This window comes from Sminthopsis crassicaudata, chromosome 6 (assembly GCF_048593235.1).
Source record: "Sminthopsis crassicaudata isolate SCR6 chromosome 6, ASM4859323v1, whole genome shotgun sequence".
NCBI lineage: Eukaryota > Metazoa > Chordata > Mammalia > Dasyuromorphia > Dasyuridae > Sminthopsis > Sminthopsis crassicaudata.
The window spans coordinates 244,980,941-245,001,370 of NC_133622.1; the positions used below are offsets into that span (position 1 = coordinate 244,980,941).

Sequence of the window (20,430 nt, forward strand, 5' to 3'; positions counted from 1 at the left end):
CTAGATAACAAATGTTGAATATATATTAATTAACCTATTGGCTACTGACTAAACAGTAGCTTAATTTGAGAAAAGAAAAACTCACTCTATTTTGAAATGTAATTTATGGTTCTTGTTAACAGAGATAGAACTAATAGCATATACATATTTTTCCTCCAGACATCACAGAAGAACATCAGTCTCCTGGTGGAGTAAGGTAGGAAATTCCCTGGATGTACTTTTATTTCATTTAAGAACATGAAATACAGTCATTAAACAATTCAGGAACTGTTAATCTTAAATCAGGTTTTGTTTTTCTTCATTCTTGTTCTTATTAATGATTAATGATATCTCAAGTCTCATTTTCTTCATCTACCAAACAAGGGATTTGGAGTAAATCTCTTAAAATTACACCATTAAAACCTTATGATCCTAGTTGTTTTCTGGAATAGAAATTCATTATTCTTACAGAATTTAAATTCAGTCTTTGTTAAGGCAATTCTCAAGCCAAAACAGTCGTGCAACTTCTTTTGCCCACTAGAAAATGGTAAAGGAGAATGTAAAAGATTAATGGGGTGGGGTCATTTTTTTTTTCCATTTTACTTAAGTGGACAAATATGTGGCAGCAATTTATGAAACTGGTGTTAAATAATCCTAGAATGTTTCTAATCGTATAAAAGGGATATCTCGGAACACTTCGACATAATGAGTCAGAATTTTGAAATGCTTGAGAATCATTAGAGAAAATAGGGAATTTAATCTTTTAGGAGAATAGGATATTGTACCCAGATTCACAACTACTTTTCTTTGATTAATTTTCAAAATAATCCATTGTTAGTTAGAGGGAGGGTTCATTAAAACTTCCTGTTTGAATCCAAGCATTTTAATTTTGTAAAAGACTTTAAACAATAACTAAGCAATTTCTGTACTCGTAGCAACATCGGTTTTTATATTTCTATGTGTATACATAAAAATACATGCACATACATACTCATGTGACATTTATAGCCTGGTAAAAACAGCTGACTAGATTTCACTTTGGCTAGATTATTAGAATTGGAAGCCTGGTTGAATATTAGGCTTAATAAATGGTGACATTTAAGTGATCACAAAGTAAATCCAGCTGTAGAATTTCCATCACCTCTTTTGTTTGGCTTTCTCCTTTTAGTAGTGATGAAGAGGAGGAGGAGGAAGAGGAGATGTTGATCAGCGAAGAGGAGATACCCTTCAAAGACGATCCAAGAGATGAGACCTACAAACCCCACTTAGAAAGGCATGCTTCAAATTCCATTTGAAATGTAGTGATGTTTTGTTCATTTCTTTTAATGTAAAATAATTGGGAATCCTTGGCTGATATGTTGCATGCTTTTAATTGTCTTTTTATCATGTTGATTCAGTGTATGGGCATATATTCAGTTTCAAAAGAATGCACGCATACTTGTTTGTTTATACATCCATTTTTTCTTCTTTTACCCCTTCCGATCTTGTCCTTCATATAGATTGTTTCAGAAATAAACCTGACCCCCATTTGCATTGTCCACATCTTTGCTACCTAATCAAATGTTGTGAACTGCCTCAGCACTTAGCAGAATTATGATTCCTTCACTACTTAATTTAGTGAGATTTTTCCTATGTTGAGGACATTTTTGGAATAGCAACTTAAGTTAGTAGAAAAATACAATTCACATCTCTGTAACACTTTTTAGGTTTATAAAGCATTTTCCTTGCACGTGATTTAAATAGCAACTCTTTATAGTGGCAACTACTGAGCATTTTGGACAGAATACATATTGTAGGAACTTGGGAGGAAAGGAAAAAGGCAATACAGAACTCCCAGAATTTAGATGAGGGGTCTTTGGAAGGAAATATGTCATTATAGTGATTTGAACTCAGCCTCATCCCCTTTCTAGAGATGGTCCGTAAAATGGTCCCTTACTGTCATGTATTTGTGTTCAGGGAAGCCCCAAAGCCACGGAGAAAATCAGGGAAGGTGAAAGAAGAGAAAGAAAAGAAAGAAATTAAAGTGGAAGTGGAGGTGGAGGTCAAAGAAGAAGAAAATGAAATTAGGGAAGATGAGGAGCCTCCTAGGAAGTGAGTAGGAGATAATAATTAGAGATGTAAAATTACTGGAAATTTTGAAGCCTTGGGGGAATTTCTTTTTCCTATGGGTTTTGAAAATATGAGCCTGAAATTTGGGGTGAAAATTGAAATGTCTGCGCTACAATTTTTTTTTTTTTTTTCCTTTTCACTTCTGACTTTGATCTTTTAGTTCAATGGTTTGGCAACCTTAATTTAAAATCTTCCTACCAGTAGAATGGAGCTTCCTGTAGCTGGCATGACCTTCTAGAGGAGTATTTATTCTTATGAGAGTTTGGTTAATATTTCCTATCTTTTCCTCAGTGGGTCAGTAAGATGTTTCCAGTCCTTCCCCCTCTGGAATTACTTCTTTTGTCCCTAAATGGACTCTTATCTTTATTAGTCGTAAAGTTGTTCCTGCAAGGTGAAAGAATATATGATATTATGATGTTGGTTCTTTCTATATCCAAAGGAAGAATTCACCAAGTTAGGGTGGCACAACGGTAACTCAGTTGGGAGTTGGGTTAGTCTCTGCTCTTCTTCTCTGCCATTAAGTTGGATGGAATTGGACTAGAGGAGCACAGATCCCTCTGTCCATGAAGTTTCTATGAGCATCCAGATGTGGTAGTGTGTAAATTGGGAAGGAAGAAGGAAAGCAAGTATATCTATTGTGCCAGGCATTGCACTAAGTACTTTACAAATATTTTCTCATTTAATTCTCACAAGAATCCTGGGAGATAGATGCTATTATTACCTCCATTTTATGGTTTTAATGAGGCAAACGGGTTAACTACTTGCCCAGGATCATACAGTTAGTATGTATCTAAGGTCAGATTTGAACTGGGGTTTTACTTATTCTAGGCCCAATATTCCGTGACTGCACCAGCAGTTGCTTTTACATTTAGGAACTTAAGAGGGAAAATTTAATCTCTTAATTAATGGCATGAAAAAGTTAACCCAGAATGTACAGTAGAAATACTAAAAGGCCAGATGAAATTTGAGGGACTTGTGTTTCCTTAGTAAATTTTGTAAAGATCTGCATTCGTAGAAACAGTTTATTATACAGAGAACACAGTCAGTTGCCACACTTTAGAATGCCCTGATACTATGTATCAGTAGCTCCAAGTATTTTAAAGTACTCTCATGGTCTGTAAGTAATAAGAGATCTGTCAAATGACTCTTAATACAAAGAAAAAATAAATGAGATATCTTGAATTGAATGACTGATTTGAACAAGCTGACACTATATTCCCAAAAGAAAAATTTTTTATGTTAAAATGTGACTTGTGGCCACAATTTTAAATAGAACTAAGTATCCTCTGACGTTACTGGTATTTCAGTTAGATTGTCTTATCTCATTTTGCGTTTTTTATACTGCATTTGGTGTTATCACTAGGTTGGTTCAGGATAATAAATCCTTTATACGTAGTTACTCTTGAAAATATAGAAGCTTGGCTGCTTTGAATAGTGTAAGCCATACCCATACCCACAAAATCATGGCTTTACTGAAGTATTGACAAACTACCTTTTGCTGCATATGGTTCATGGCAGAGTGATGTGCTTATGGGAAAAGTAAAATATGTAAAGGACACAATTTAATTTGTATGATTGAAATAATAATGCCCTAGTATCCCAGTTTTTTGAGGGACTTGATGTTCATCTTATCCTGCCCCACCTGAAACAAAATTCCTTTTAATAATTTTAAGTGATTGTGAACTCAGCACCTCCCAAAGAAGCATCCCTTCACCTCGACTCCCCGCCCCCCCCCTTTTTTTTTGATAGTTCTGTTTAAGGGGATTAAAAAAAAAAAAACTTGTCCATTTCTCTGCTTCTTTATAACTCCCACTTTTTCATCCTAATATAGATTAACCAGTTTCTCTTCTGAAGAAATGTATGCATAAAAATTTAATTCTATTACAAGACTAGCAATCTTATGCTTTTATTAGCCTAAGGATACCAAACCCTTGGAATTTGAGTCTGTTGGAATAGTGCAACTTGACATATTGGTTTTGTTTTGTTTATTATTAATTTAAAATACACATTTTATTGAGGAAATTAAGTTGCCTAACTTCTCCTAGAAATAGAATTTTCTTATAGGGTTAGGATGAAGGTTTTCAGGGGGAAAAAACTACCACCCTTTCCAACATAACTAAAAATTTCAAAATTTGTGCAGATCATTTGGTTTGTGAGTTGTTTTTCTTGCTACATACGTGTTTTCTAGCATGTCTCACATGTCTTTTATTATTGATTATATGTCTCAGACTCCATTGACCTTATGAAAATATTTCTTTGACTTTATTCTGGAATGCATTGAAATTCGTTCTGTTTGTCTAATTTCAGGAGAGGAAGGAGGCGAAAAGATGACAAAAGCCCACGATTACCCAAAAGGAGGTGAATAATTTATACCCCAGTTTTTTAGATCCTTCCCTGGTATAAAGCAGATGAAATTTTAACATCTACTTCATAAATCACTGATACTAAGATTGATATTTTGATGAACTTTTTATTTAGTTTGTTTAGGAGCTTAGATTAATGTATTGCACAATCCCACTCAACATTTGGGAGCTTTCTGTTATCTCTGTGGACATTATTTACAAATATGCCTCAACATTTCATCCCTTCATGGACCATTCTTTTCTTTTTTCTTTCTTTTTTTTTTTTTCCTTTTCCCTTTTCTCACAACAGGAAGAAACCTCCAATCCAGTATGTGCGTTGTGAGATGGAAGGATGTGGAACTGTTCTTGCTCACCCTCGATATCTGCAAGTAAGTAAAGTGACAGAATACTCAATACACCTTCGGTTATACCAAGGGAAGATTTCTCCTCTACTTGATCAATGATTTCAGTTTATTGGTCTGATTTTTATGGAGCAACGTCTCTCTTCCTCTCCGCCCTCCCCCCCCCCCCAACAAAAAACCTCTAAGCTCTTTGGAATCATCTGCTTGATTCTGGGAGAATAACTTAATTGTGAATTTTTTTAGTCGTGTTGACATTGAAACTATAAATTTATTTTATGGTAAAACACTTCTGTGCTATTATTATTTTGACCTTGTGTTTTAATATCTTTCAGTCTTTTTTGTATGTCACATATTTTAAAAAAAAAAAATTTCTTGAGTGTCTTCATTCAAAGAAAAATTTATTTTCATTATATTACATTTTCTTTCACCTTCTTTAGCACCACATTAAATACCAGCATATGCTGAAGAAGAAATATGTATGCCCTCATCCTTCCTGTGGACGACTCTTTAGGCTCCAGAAGCAGCTGCTGCGACATGCCAAACATCACACAGGTAGCAAGACAGCATCTTACAATTAAAATTTTTTCTTTCCATTGATGAAAAAACACAAACTGATTTTATTTTAGGCTAAAATACGGTCTAAATTTAGGCTAAATTTTAATGTCATAACAGCATTACCTGATAATTCCATATTATCCCTTTTTAAAAAGCCAGTTTTATTAAGCACCTACTATGGGCAGAGTACTGTGCTAAGCAGTGATGAAAACAATATTCAAGTAAGACAACCTAAGATACAAATGGACATGTTCCCAAAATAGTTCATTAACGTGATCTTATTTTTTAAAACATGGCTAACCCCATCATTAATTTGCCAATGCTAAAAAGTAGAATAATGAAATTAGCATACAAATTTGGAGTACTGCCTTAATTTCCTTGTCTGTGAAAAGACCCAAAGAAGGAAATGGCAAACCACGTCTGTATCTTTGCCAAGAAAACTCCAAATGGGATCACAAAGAGTCAGACCTGACTGAAGCAACTCAACAGCACAGTCAAGGACTAAATATATATAGAATAAATAAAACTATAGTTAGGGAAGGGAGAGAGTTCTTGTGATTGGAGAGATTGGGTAGAATTTTCATGTAATCTGAAGAGGAGGATGAAATGGGGCAAAAATGTGTCCCAGGTTTGGGCACGCAAGATAGAGTGTTGGGTGTGCAGAAAAGAGACTAGTTTGTCTTTCTGTTAAGAGAAGTTCTGTGATGAGATTAGGAGTTTATGTTTGGTCCTGGAGACAGTGTGTTTTAGTTCCTGGAATTGAGGGAATGAAGGAGTCCTTCACTGTGGGAGTCACTTTGGCAGCTAAGGAAAAAGTGGTCCTGGTGAAGAGGCAGCCAGCCCAGTGCTGTGAAAGGGGATCTAGGCCTAGGTTCCATCAGTGGCAGGGAGGTATGGCAAAGTATATGGCACGTCATCTACTTGGAATTATGCAACAGTTAGTTGATGTGGGATTGAAGCTCATGACTGAGAATGAGTGAAGCTACATAACAGGAGGAAAGATTTTTGAATGACTTAGAAAAAAATCTAAAACAGAGTAGGTTATAAATCTTTCTAAAACATTTTGACAGAAATTCACTTTGTGTATAAACAAATAACTAGTAAATAATGAATATTGCATAATTGTCATAATGTACTTAGAGGAGTAATGGCTTTGGGAAAGGGTCTCGTCTTCTGTTGGAAGATATTTTTAAGGAGTTTATGATTAATTTGGGTCATATTGACTGACCCATGTTTCTATCTCATATAAAAAAAAAAAAAAAAAAAAAACATTTAGCAAATAAGTTTGAGGAGAAACTGCAATTGTTGCTCGTCTTAACCTGACTGCAAAGTTCAGAACTTGGTGCTCATCTACCCATGTGTGCTACTTGTCCTTAAGGAACTCTTCCTGATTCCTGCTAGGCTGTGGGGGAACAGCCAGGAATTGTGAGGCACATGTTCTAAAGCCTGTCACCAAAGACATTGAAGCTAGCCGGGTGGATAGAGGGCAGGGAGATGTTGATTGCAAATTAATTCTTGGGTAAAGTTTGAGCCATTAAAACTCTCCAGAACCCCACACTGATAATTCCTTTTTTCTTTTGTAGAGCAATATCCTTGCCATAGTATCTCAATGTTTTTTTCATTCGGGTTTCTAGTTTTATTGTAAAGTATTAGAATTTTTCTTTAAAACGTTCAAGAATATGAACTGCATAATTGAGAACATAATTCTAAGATTACTATTAATAGTAATAATAAAAGCAAAAACATTTATGTAGAGCTTTGAAGGCTTGTAAACACTTTATAAATAATACCTCATTTTATCTGGACCACCCTGTTATAGGTAGGGGCTTTTCTTATCTCCATTTTATAGATGAGGAATTTTAGGCCAATCACAGTTAAATGACATGTCTAGAGTCACACAGATAGCAAATTCCAGATTTAAATTCAGTTCTGGTCCTTCCTGATTCCAAATCTAGCCCTCTCTCCCTCCACTATATCACCAAGTTGCCAATAACCCTAGTAATAGGATTGAGACTTAAGATTCCAATTCTTTGCTACCATGTAAGAGTAAAATTTAATGGATAACAGTTCGTTTCAATTAAATTAATTTTTTCGGGATTTTATTTCATATGGACCTGTCCTAGATTAATGGTTTCCTTGAGAGAGTGACATTCTCTCAAATAATTCAGATTTTGAAAAATGTGATTTATTGGTATGGAACCCAAATCCTACCTTAGTGCCTCTAGTGGTTTTAAGTAGTTGTTGTGGTGCTTTCCCTCTCCCTCTCTATGTGTGTATGTATGTGTCTGTGATTAATGAGCTTTCTGAATTTATCTTGGCTATTCTTTGAAGAACAGATTACAATTTTAAACTTTTAATTAATTGCAGTTTTAATTTCAAAGCATATTAAACTTATATTTTAAAGCATTCTGTCTTCTAACAGCACTTACATTTTGCTGATGTAAGCTTTGAAAGTCAAGGGTCACTGTATACCATAATGAACCACTCGAGTGTGGGATATGGGTAGAGAATGTTGGACAGTAGAAAAGAGAAGAAGAAAAAAAAATTTGAAGGAAATTAGCACTCTCAGCACCTGTTTTACTTTTTAGATCAAAGGGATTACATTTGTGAATACTGTGCTCGGGCCTTCAAGAGCTCCCACAACTTGGCAGTTCACCGGATGATCCACACTGGCGAGAAACCATTACAGTAAGTGTTTGCAGGCATAAATGAGGTGCCAACCATGGATTCGGAAGGGCCCTGTACTGGTGTGTCTCAAAGTGTCATTAGCAAAGAGCCATGTTGCCCACGGTTGGCCTTTTTTGGCTATTGGATCGATTCCTCCTCATCTTCCCTTTTGTCACATCCCTCAGAAGTAGAGAACTGGGACACAAATGACATGCATCTTCCTCGTAAACAGTTTCCATTTTTACTTGAGAGCGCAGTTATTGGTCACTCCTAGAATGATGGGTGAGCGTCCATTTTTGTTTTTACGGTTCCCTTTTGACATCCTGGTTCTCATGCTTCTCTGCTTAGGTGTGAGATCTGTGGATTCACCTGTAGGCAGAAGGCTTCCCTCAACTGGCACATGAAGAAGCATGATGCAGATTCCTTCTACCAGTTTTCTTGCAATATTTGTGGCAAGAAGTTTGAGAAGAAGGACAGCGTGGTGGCCCACAAAGCAAAGAGCCACCCGGAGGTGCTGATTGCTGAAGCTCTGGCGGCCAATGCTGGAGCCCTGATCACCAGCACAGATATCCTGGGCGCTACCCCAGAGTCCCTGGCACAACCTACTGATGCTCAGGGCCTTCCCCTTCTTCCAGAGCCCTTGGGGAACTCGGCACCTACAGAGTGCCTCCTGCTTGATTCAGAAGGGATGCCCAAGGCATTCTGCAGCGGGGCAGAGAGGGTGAGCCTGATGGCAGATGGGAAGATCTTTGTGGGAAGCGGCAGCAGCGGAGGCACCGAAGGGCTCGTCATGAACACGGAGATTCTCGGGGCCACGACAGAGGTTCTAATCGAAGACTCAGACTCGACTGGACCGTAGGGGGCGTTGGGACAATTCAGACTTTGTATTTTAAAAAAAGAAAAAAAAAATGGAAAAAAATTACAAAGTTAAAACAGATTTAAAATACTAGTAAAAGTAATTGAAGGGCCTGCTCCTCCCAGTGTGGAACATAGCACACCCCTTTCCCTCCCTTCCTCCTTCCACCATTGGCCCTTTTATGAAAGTAATGCTGCTTTCACCAGTGATACACAGAAGAAACTCACAGCAAAGTGAGGGCAGTCCTCACGCCTTCAAGCCAGACAGACTTCCTGATCTCGGGCAGACTTCCTCCCTGCCTTTCCCTTTCCCAGACTCTCATTTTGATGTGCTTGGCTTCTTACTCTTCTAACCAGTCCCTGTTTCTCAATCTTATCTCCTCTAGGGCAACCCCACCATTCTTTGTTCCCTGTTGCAGCACTCAGCCTCACGTTGTTGTATTCCCCTGGATTCGGAGCTTCCCATGGCACTTTAGGCCCCTCTTCAGGATGAGCTGTCAGACAGCTCGCACCCTTCCTCCCCATCTCCTTCCCTCTCCCACTGAGCTTCTGAAAGAAAGGCTGCGTGGGGATTTCCACCTCCCCCCTTTCTGGTCAGCCCCTCCCGGGGCTCTCTCAGTGGTGCTCACTTGTTTAGCAGCAGGTTTTCTGGAGAGGGAGGGGTCTGCCCTCTATTCTCTGACTGGAAAACAGAGCTCTATGTTGGAGAGACACAAGAGTCCCAGACTGATGACAGAAATTTGCACTTTGAACATGTGTTTTTGTGTTGTGGAAACACAATTCCTTATTTATTGACAAAAGGTCTGATTTTTTTTGTTGTTTTTTTTTTGTGTGTGTGTGTGGGGCTAGGAAAGTGAACTATTCTGACAAGGGATCCTTCCCACAATAGGTACTTTTGGAGGCGAGACTGTAAAGTATGAGAAATATAGCCAGCCCCCCAAATCTTAGTTTTCTAGTGGTCTCTAAGGAGAGTCAGTCTTCAGCACTAAGAGAATCACTACAGTAACCTAGTGATCATTTGAAAAATCTTTTTTTGGGGGAAGGGTAAGAGGCTTGATGAGAATTAGTGCCCTCGTTGGAGCTGTTATTGAGAGAAAAAAGGAAAGGGCTGTTTCAGGGTATGAACTGCAAAAACAAGTTCCTCTTGTATATCTGCCTTTTCCCCCTTAGACCTTCTAAGGTCATTTATTCTCATCTATGGCTGTGCTAATCATTGCTTTGTCTGCTTCATTCCAGTGCCCTTTTCCGACACTGCAACGGCCAGGGGCAAAGCACTTAGCATCAAGTGATTAGATTCCATGAAAAGTTCCCAGCTCTGAGGGTTTGGCCCTGTCTATAAGAGAGTGAGGCTACAATAGACTTGGGGATATAGTCAACTTATCATTTTGAACTGGAATCTGGAGGGGGGGATGTCATGAGAAGGGTCTCCACCGTCCCTTATGATAAATTGTGTATCCTAAGTATTACTGTCCAGGGTTTGCTGCTTTACGGAATAGCGTCTGGTATCTAAATTAAGCCTTCTAAAGACCGCCTGTCTGGTCTCGTTGTTAGAGCATCCAGAGGACAGTAGTTGTCCTGAAAAAAGATTAATTGTGTCCCTCTTGTGTTAGGACAGAAAGGCTTGCTCTATCCCTTGTGAGAAATGGGTGGTGACTGTTAAGAGGGAAAGAAGGCTTGTTGGAAAAGGTGAGGAACAGCTGTTTTTTTATGAACACTAAAAGTACAAAGGTTATCATTTTCTAGATTTTTCTTTTTTTTCTTCTTTCTCCCTCCTTCCCTCCCTCAATCCCTCTGAAGAAAAGGGTGGCACCAAAATGTCATCTTTGAAAGAAGCTTGACTTGACCACTTGTTGGGGATAGGCCTGCCAGGACAACAGGGAGTGGAGCTCCCACAATGGACAGTCTGAAATGCCCCTTTGTTTCCCAGATCTGCGGGCCCTTTGCTGTGGGGGTAGAGAGAGTAAAAGGGGAAAAGGACGGGGCCTGATGTGGAATATGCTTCCCTTCAAGTCCTAGCGGGTGGCTGGTAGACTTGGTGTGCTGGGAACGTTTGAAAAGCCCACAAAACCTGATCAAATGCCCTTCCCCCCCACCCCCCCATAAAGGCCCGGCTCTATTGGCCACGCCTGTGTGCATCTATTTCACCCCTCCTCCGTTGGCTAGCCCTTTGCTTTTTTTTGATGTTTCAGTTGTAGTGGTTAGCGAGTTCACCAACACCACTGCCCCCACCCCCCTCCCTCCCGGAGAAGCAAACTCCACACATAGCTTGTCTAAGGAGAGGGCGAGAGCTGTGTCCGATCCCCCTCCCACTCCCATCAACTGACTAGTTCTAACACTTAGAAACTTCCTACTTCTCTCATTCCTTGTCCTCTTCTCTGCCACCACTCGCATGCATGCAGTTTGCTTCAATTAAATTATTGTAGTAGTTTGCAATAAACACTTTGTATTTTTCATGGGCTTTATTTTATTTTTCCTTTTGGGAACATTTGGGGAAAAGAACATAATATGGAATTGGGAGTTGATTTCCTGCTCTCCTTTTAGGTAAACTAATATCTTCCATCCTTCCCCTTTTGTGTTTTCTTCTCCATCCCTCTCTCTCTCCTTTCCTTAAAGTTGACTTAAGTGCACTTCCAAGGAGCCTTACATGCACATCTCCTACCCCTGGTCCAGAAACAGTCCAATCCTGTTATATTTAAATTGTGTCTATTTTTAGCTGTATGTTCTCTTGAATGGACACCTGTCACAACGCACTGTACCTCAAAAGTAGATGACTGGTGGACATGAGGCTGCAAGTTGAGCAGGGAGCTGTATTTTCTCCTTGTTAAGAGGGACATCTTGTAGTCACTTTTGCATGATTGAGACACCATCTTAAAATGGGGTTCAGGTAGAGATTTGGATGTGATAACTAACTGGCCATGAGGAACTGGGCTTTCAGGGTGTGATGCAGCTTCCATATAGAAATACCCGTACCAGTTCCATACCTGCATGGGGCAAAGAACAGAAGGGACACAATCGGCTCTAAGGCGTTTGATGAACCATCTTTCCCCTTCTCCCTCTTTGTCCTCTTCCCTCCTCCCAGATGTAGTATTCAAGGAAAAAGAAGTAATGGATCAATTTAAAATATTTTATTTCTCAAAAGACCTCTCTTTCTGCCTGTTGAAATATGCAGGACTCTATCGAATGGGAGAGACAGGTACTTAACTGAACCTAGGTTGGAAAAGTTATGTAAAAAAATTATAATAAAAGGGATACTCTGCTTTTCAACTCCTGTTGTTTTCTCTTAATCTAGGTAAAACATAATGAAAATAAATGTATAAAGAAAAATAAAAGTTGTCTTCATGGAAGCAACTTGTCTTCCTTGGTTGTATGGGCTTGCAATGATCCCTGGGGAGAATGGTCATGTCAAATTTGAAGGCAGTCACTTTACAGGAATAAGTAGCAAAATTCTGGGGGGGGATGGTGTTGGCTGAACGTGGGAGCCACTCTTCAATCTTTGGTTCAGGCCAAAATCTTGGTTTATGATTGTTGACAACAGTTAGTGATGGCTCAGCGTAATATTATATAATATTACAGGAAATCCCTTGGCTGACCAAACTTCTTTATGCCAGAGTCAAGGGTGGGGAAGTGAATTTCATTGTGGTTGAGAGTGGGAGGTGGGAGAGGATGTTCTTCTGGAAGCACTGGAAGGGAGATCTTAATAGTTCTATCATATATTTGAGGGTCTAAGCCTCAAATCAAGCTGTCTGTCATGGTGGCTCCCATCACCTCATCCCTGGACATTTCTGTTAGAACTCATCCAAAAATGATCTAATGAAACACATGCTGCTGACCAGCTATCGAGGCTTTGTCCTTGAGAATTGGGCCAGCTTTGTACTGATCCGTTGGCAGGATCTGAGCAAGGTTAGAACTTTATGGGTGAATGAAATTTCATTTGGAAATGAAAATTTAAACTTCACGAACTCTTAGCTGACTAGTAGGTGACCCTGTCCATTGCCAACACACACACACATAGTGTTTTAGTTTGCATCATCTTTCTGATAACACTTAGAAATAAGTTCCCAAGCAGTAGTGGGGGCCCTTGTGCTTTAGAAACTAGAGTGAAGGCCACAGGGTAGAGGGTCACAGAGTCATCTTGTAGTCGCTTTGCATCCAGAGTGGATTTAAATCTGGTTCTAAAGATAACTAAAAAACTTAAGCATTCTATGCTCATGAAAAATGGCCCATTTCAGAATGAAACCATTTCTTTAAATGGGAAGCATGAAAGAAAAAAATGAGGTTGGAAAAACTACCCAATCCTCTGATGAAATCAACTATTTATCTGTGTATATAAAATATATTACATCAGGCGGGTGTTTCCTTGGAGGATTCCAGTGATCAAGACCTTGTTGCTAAGTGCGAAGGAAGAGGAGTAACAAGAAAACAGAAAGCCTTGCAGGGAGCCTATTGGGAGGGAGAGACAAAGGAAGGCCGAGGGCCTGAAAAGTGCCCTTTGTTAATTCTGGAAGGACTGAAATCTGTCTCGGAATGTGCTGCCACCTCAGAACCAGAGGGACTTTTTCTGGATTTGTTGTTTTTGTGGGTGCGATTGGGGAGGGAGGGGGAAGCCCCACGGCCCACAGAGGCTGAGAAGGCCCTGGAGCCAGCCGAGCTGAGCACAGACCTAATCACACACAGCTCAGGTGGCCGTGAACGTTCTGGACGCCGCTGACTGAGAGGATGGCCTTCCCAGAGCACACCCCACTCACCCCCCACCACCGGGATCTCTGCACCCGGTCCATCTGGCTAGCAAGGAAAATCCGTTCCGACTTGACTTCCCTCCTAGAGTCCTATGTAAGTAGCCAATTGAATGAATGCCTTCTTTCCTCACCAGCTACTGTTGTCTCTGTCCTCCCCAGTTACTGAGAACTTAAAACCCTCCTCCTAAAAAAGCACTTGGGAAAGGCATGGTTCCTGCCTGCAATGTCAGAAGACGTTTCAAACCCTCTTTTTCAAGTGTAGGCTTTTCCAGAGTTTGAGCATCTAGGATTTGTATAGGTCTGGTTTAGGAACCAGGGGAGGGCTTTTTGAGATGATTAACTGGCTGGGGGGGGAGACTGCCGGTGTCTGAAAGGCAAAGACATGTTAATAAGGATGGCCTTCTAAAGACTTAGTCCTCTCCCAACTTCCTTTTTAGCACCATTTTCTGGTGTTATCTCTGGGAATGTGAAGGTGCAGAGAACAGCATTGCTTCCTTTTCTCCTGGAGAGATGCGGGTCAAGGCAGCTATAGGGGATTGAAAATGTCACAGGAGATCTTTAGTTGACAGGATCATAGATTTAGAATTTGGAAGCTATCATACAGGGGAAGCATCTCATTTAAAAATAAGGCTAGATTGTTGCACAGTCTTGCCAAAAGGTCACACAACTCGCAAAGTTGGGATTTTGACCCTGGTCTTTTGATTTCAAGTTTATTTTCCAATTTCAATCCTGAATGGTATCTCCATCAAGACAGACCTTTTTTTTGTTTTGTTTTGTTTTTTCTTTTTTGGGTTGAAGTTACATGCTGTTATCCCCATCATCCTCATGAATTCTGAGTTCTCTGGAAATGTTATTCAATAAGAAATAGCCTGGGAGCTACAGGTGTGGTGATAGGAGTATCTCTTACAACTTTCTTGTGGATTTATATGAAAGTACTTTGCATATGCCCTCCAAATTCAGCTTTCTTGTTGTTTTTAAAGTTCATTTTTCCAGATATATTTTTAAATGCCTTTTTTATGCGGAATGAAAGAAGGAGCAATTTTTCTGAATTTGGGAAAAGAACTGCATGGAATTCGGGTTTGCAAATCAGATTCTCCCAGATTGTGATAGTACACATCCAGCTCTTGTTTGCTTTTAGAATTAGCACATAGAAGTCTTACTTCTGTCTTCCTTTCAAAAAATTGAAAAAGTAAACAAGTATTTAGCTGTGGAAAGGTTGTCCTAGAAAATTAAATGTAGAGCCAGACATCTTAATTCCCTGAAAGCCTGTGCAGGTTCCTAAGTAGAGAGAACCTCAACAATCTGTCATGTCACCCTTGATTTCCCAAGATGTGTGAATGTTGTTCTCTGTGACTTCAGGGACTTTCCTGTTCCCTAATCACATCCTCTGAGACTGACTTCTAGTTTACCATTCCATTACTGATGCTGCCCTGCCTGGGCAGGCAGAGCTGCTCGAAGCTTTCTAGAGAGAGAACTTTGTCCTTTTAATTTCAATCCTGAACAGCAAATGTATCAAGACAGACTTTTTTGCTTGTTTTTTCCTTTTTGGGTTAAAGGGTGTGCTTATAACTGCATTTAGAAAATTTGATGCTTTCCTGTATTTCCTCCCTTCAATTGCCCAGGTTGAATATCAGGGCCTGAACAAGGATGTTGACCTGGATTCTATGGACGGCGTGCCCACAGCCAGCACTGACCGCTGGAGTGAGCTGACAGAAGCCGAAAGGCTACAAGCAAACCTCCATGCTTATCGTACCTTCCACGTGCTCCTCACCGAGGTCCTGGAGGACCAGAGGGTACAGTTTACCCCCACAGAAAGAGATTTCCACCAGAACATCCACAGGGTCCTACTCCAAGTGGCCGCCTTTGCTTACGAGATGGAGGAGCTAATGGCCCTGCTGGGCCATCAGGCCCCATCTCAAGAGTCCGACAGCGTGCCAGTGGGTGGCAGCCACCGCACCTTCTTGGAAAAGAAGCTGTGGGGCTTGAAGGTGCTGCAGGAGCTCATGCAGTGGACGGTCAGATCCATCCACGACCTCCGTCTCATCTCGTCTCCTGGCCAGAGCAGGGTCTCAGCCCGTGGGGGCCAGCAGCTTGCCAAGGCCCAGCCGATGTAGCTGCCCCTTTTCCTTCTCTCGTCCCTCTGCCCACATGACTTCAGCACTGCAATTCTCATCTTTCTCATGCTCTTGACAGCCTTTATTTATTTAAGAGGAGCCAGAGACACTTGGAAGATGTCATTGAAGAGTGTGTTCCATCTGCCTTTTAGAACCATGAGCTAAGCTTGGCTCAGTGGATGACCCCAACTCTGTGATCTTTCACACACAGTTTCTTTACCACCTACAACATTAGTAGTTCACAGAGATCTCCAGAAAAGCCAGATTTCAAGATCACCAATCATGACCCTTTATCTTTCCAAGTTTCCTCTTATTTCTTATTCATGTAAGACAGGAGGAGACTCAGGTTATGAATTGTATAATGGAGTATCTTGGGTCGATTAAAAGAGAACACGTGATTGGCAACTTCTCAATCCCCTGTCAACACTTTCAACCTGTTGACAATGTATAAGGATCTTTAGATCTGGAGCAGCAAAGAACCTTGCTATAACCTAGACCAAAGATCTACTCGCCCTTGCTAGAAAACAAAGGGAAAAGCCACATTCACCGTTTGACCTCCTTCAGGAAAGGACTTCCAAGTTGTCTGACTCTGTCCCTTGGAGTGGTGGAATAACACATTTCTAATTGCTTAATAAAGCATCTCTTGCTTACAGTTATTAAAGGCTCAGTTAAGCACATACTACCTAAACTGACTTTTTTTGAGGTGACTGAAAATACTTATAAATAATATAATTGAAGTATTTTGATATGTAATAGATGGTGTGATATTCAGATAGAAAAGTTTGGGAATTCCTCCATTTTATTTATGGACTGGCTCACAAGAAGACTTTCTCTTTTCCAAGGTGGGAATGCCAGAGGACATGATGCTGAAACATTAAAACTCCAATTGATGAATTAAATAAGGGCATATTTGGAGGAGAAGATAAATCCTACCAGATTAGTGAAAAATTCTGACCTGTGGATTGGGAAAAATTCAATGAATATCATCATTCTATTCAGTGCATGAGGGGCTACAAGCCCCCAAATTCTGCTAACCCCCCAAAATGTGAGGACTTAATAACTAAAAATGAACTGCCCTTTGTAGGCTTCTTTGCACCTTAATTTTTAGCCCACTGTCTCCCAAAATTGAATTTTTCTGATCCCTTCCTCCTTTGGCCAAGGGCCGGTGAGGACTATAGGGGTCAGAGAGTCACAAGGCAATACCTCTTAATCTTTTTTGCATTAGGCTAAGAGAACTAAGAAGAGCCAGGCACAAAGGCCTTTTGTAAATGTAATACAATATTACAGAAAGTAGGCTTTGGGTGAATAGAAATACTAGCAAACAAAATAAAATCTGGTTTCCAGTATAGGAAAAGTCTAGTAGACATTTTAGAGTGGTTTTGTATTGGTTGATTGATTTTCTCCCTGCTCCTTTCCTCCTCCCTCCATCCTCATACCTTCTGAGGGTAGCTGAGCATGATGAGAGCAGAGACAAAAGTAGTAGAACATTTTGAAGTGATTAAGAAAAATGGGATGGTTTGGTCGGTCTTTGGAAAAATAAGCAAGTGACATTGTGAGTGTCTTGTGAGTTTGAGAAAGGACAGAAATGGTATATTTTGGATATTAACTTCCCTTGGAAAATGTAAAGGGTTCTACTGGATTTCTTGAGTATTGGAGAAATGAGATAAGAGTTTCTCCTACGTGTAGAGGTATTCTAAAAGGTAGTGGAATAGTTTCAGGCCCTCCCGTAACAAAGGTTTACCATCCTTAAGCATTTGGAACAACTGATGACTACAGCTAAGCCCGTATACCTGCTCTGATTTTTGTGAGGAAACATGAGACCTGAAAGACTCCACTTAATTTATTTTTTCAGTGTATCTGTTGTGTAATGTGTTCAGTTTCATCTGTTGTTTTTCTTTGATGTGTAGAAAGTAAAAAGTAATGCCAATTCCTAATAAAAAAGAAATGTCACCCCTACAGAATCCAGACAATAGTGTTTTATTCTAGCCTGACTTTTTGTGTTAGGTGGGACAAAGGGAACTCCACAAGTGATATAATATTGGTTTCCTTGAGTTATATTTTATTGGGTCAGGGTGGTGCATGAGGCAAACCATTAGCATAATTAGGCCACTGGGCAGACTGTCCAAGGCTAAGCAAATAGGTGGCTCCTAGGAGGACATCGGAAGGGTGGATTTCTCCTGAAACCAACGGGCAAATTCCATGTTGCTCCCAGGACTGGCCTCTCCCTGAGTTCTACTTGGATATGTTATCATACAGAAGAGTCTGGTACAGGAAGGATTAATTTTCATTAATTCCAAGTGTCCATTCACTTCTAGTTGTGAAAGACCTTACAAGGAACCTGAAGATGGAAGTTGGGAGACCAAAATCCTAGAATCTAACCTCACAGCCCCTGCCCAATGTCCACAGGAGTCCTGGGAGATAGTTGATCACCCGAGGCCCCATTGTTGTCCAGTCACATTCAACATACGGGGTTTTCTTGGCAGAGATAATGAAGTGATTTACCATTTCTTTCTCTAGCATCTTTCACAGATGAGAAGACCGAGGCAGAGTTAAGTGACTTGCTCTGGGTCACACAACTAGCAAGTATCCAAAGTCAGATTTTTAGCTCGGGGAGATGTCTTTCTGACTCCAGGCCTGTGGTTCTGTGACCTGAATCTCCATGCTGGTTATGAGGGCAAAAGGAGGACTGAGATACAGGGTAGCCAGCCTTTCCCTAAGCTTTTGGAAATTACTAAATGACTCACAATTAGCATATCGAATCTTCTGATATGGGTGCTTTGCTATCCACAGCCCAGCCAGTAGTCATGAAATCACGTGCCTGCCTTCTCTCTCCCCCACCCTACTTCCTTGATGACTAGCTCTGTGGGGCCCCCCATAAATCCTGCCTCCCTCCCAGTTCTCCAGGATTAACTCATCTTCATTTCATTTATCACTAGCAGCTCATATCTTTCCACTTAGTCCTTCTCTTGAATACTGGGCCCCTAACAACTTCAACAGTATTTAATCTGTGATATTGAGTCATTTGCTCTCTAGAACCATCAGGTTATTGTAGTGGAAAAGCATGAGGAGTCCCATTTCTGCTCCTGACTACAGATGGGTCTCAGGGTCACAAGTCACTTCATAAAACCGAGAGAAAGAATTCATTTGAGCCCTTCTTCTATTCCAATCAATAGGAATCAATTTGATGGTATCGTACCAGAGCTCTGTATTATATATATCTATATCTATATATATATAAAATATTATATTATATATAACATATATAATATAATATATAATATATATAACATTATATATAATATGTATAATATATAATATTATGTTATAATATATACATATCATATATATATATACACACACACACACACACATAAATAAGGCCCCAGAGCTGTGGGCTGCAGATTCTAAGTTCACTTGCTTGACTACAGGAAGTTAACTCCACATGTGTTTTGCTTTGTGATGATGACCGGGCCCAGCTTGTCAGAGGTGATAATCCCCCAAAATGCTTCTGTAGCTCCAGAGCAATCCTTCGTCCACTGGGAGCAGATGACCATGACCACGTAAGTCACTGATAATGATGGATTCTACCATATCCTCCTGCTAGTCTGTCTTATATGGAGAAGTTCCTTGCGCTATCCAGCTTATGACCCTGCTGACATTATTTGCTTACTCAGTGGAGTTATTCTGATTGGACATCCAGCCCTATAGAAAATAGGGCCTTGGAAGGAGGGCCTCTCAGATCATGAGGAAGATCTGAGGTCCACTTCATTACAGGGGACCATGGACCTTTTAACAAAAAGCCATTGGCTCAGTCTCTCTTCCTGTACTAATCTCCGCATGGCTAAGTCTCAGTTTCTTCCTCTGAAAGATGATGGTGATGGTGGCTAGCATTTAAATAGTCTTAAGGTTTATAGATATTTTATTCTCATGACAATGTTGAAAAATTATCCATGCATATCTTTTGAAAATTAAAGCTTTCCTAAAAAATACTAAAGGAGAAAAATAGTCTTTTATGAGCACTTCCAAGAAAAAAAAAATGAATGTGAAAACGATCTTTACGTGCATTTGGAAAAATAAAATATTGAGAAAAAATAAATTGTAGCTTTACAAACAATTATTAAAAATATACAACCTGGGAAACAGGGGCTCTTATTACCCTCATTTACAAATGCAGAAGCTGAGGTAGACCGAGTGTAAGAGATTTGCCCAGGATCACACAGCTATTACCTGTCCGAGGCTGGATTTGAATTCCATCCTTCATTTTGCTTCCTCAAAAATCTGTGTCCGAGCAGTATCCAGCTTGGCCACCCAGATGTCCAAACGTACGGACTTGTACCTCTCAGGATTTCTCCTGGCCCTGCCAGTAAGCTAGATGTGGGGCCTTCAGCAAATGACTTCCTCTCTCTGACCCTGTGTTCCCTGACCCACAATCCCTGTAGCCTGGTCAGTAGTGGTTAATAGACTGGACTATTTCAGCCTGTGACCACTAGAGGCCACCCCAGCCTAATTGATGACAGCCTGGAGAAAGATGGAAGGAAGGAGAATCCCTCCTTCACTCCCTCTTGTCTCCTTGTAAAATATAGGCACTAAAATAAGCCAGGATTCCAAACCTAAAGTCCATTCATCCATTTTTTCAATTCCATTCTACTCCAATGCATTCAATTCTTCGGAATCTTCCTAATCTACCTAGTTCCTACCTTGAGAAGTACTA

At 40.2% G+C, this 20,430-nt stretch overlaps 2 protein-coding genes across 4 annotated transcripts in view; both read left to right on the top strand.

Annotated features, from left to right (window-relative positions):
- Positions 1–12,213, top strand: part of ZFP91 (ZFP91 zinc finger protein, atypical E3 ubiquitin ligase) — a 33,352-nt gene extending 21,139 nt beyond the window's left edge. The window contains exons 4-11 of one of the 3 annotated variants that reach the window (XM_074274550.1): positions 160–196; positions 1,151–1,252; positions 1,936–2,070; positions 4,396–4,446; positions 4,741–4,819; positions 5,230–5,344; positions 7,936–8,035; positions 8,363–12,213. In XM_074274550.1, coding sequence (XP_074130651.1) covers positions 160–196; positions 1,151–1,252; positions 1,936–2,070; positions 4,396–4,446; positions 4,741–4,819; positions 5,230–5,344; positions 7,936–8,035; positions 8,363–8,873 — 1,130 coding nt within the window. In that variant the 3' untranslated portion in view covers positions 8,874–12,213. Of the gene's footprint in view, positions 1–159; positions 197–1,147; positions 1,253–1,935; positions 2,071–4,395; positions 4,447–4,740; positions 4,820–5,229; positions 5,345–7,935; positions 8,036–8,362 lie in introns of all 3 variants that reach the window. The other 2 variants (XM_074274549.1, XM_074274551.1) reach the window with 2 other exon arrangements.
- A 105-nt stretch (positions 12,214–12,318) lies between these two features.
- On the top strand, positions 12,319–18,093 carry CNTF (ciliary neurotrophic factor). Its single transcript, XM_074274552.1, has 2 exons — positions 12,319–13,699; positions 15,228–18,093. Exons 1-2 carry the CDS (start codon positions 13,586–13,588, stop codon positions 15,717–15,719), a joined length of 606 nt encoding a protein of 201 aa, XP_074130653.1. The 5' UTR covers positions 12,319–13,585; the 3' UTR covers positions 15,720–18,093.
- Positions 18,094–20,430: the final 2,337 nt, after the last annotated feature.

Bases quoted from the DNA above. Each gene is read 5' to 3' on its own strand.
- CNTF (XM_074274552.1), top strand. From the start codon at position 13,586: ATGGCCTTCCCAGAGCACACCCCACTCACCCCCCACCACCGGGATCTC. The intron at 13,700-15,227 runs GTAAGTAGCCAA...TCAATTGCCCAG, and splicing joins CTTCCCTCCTAGAGTCCTAT to GTTGAATATCAGGGCCTGAA.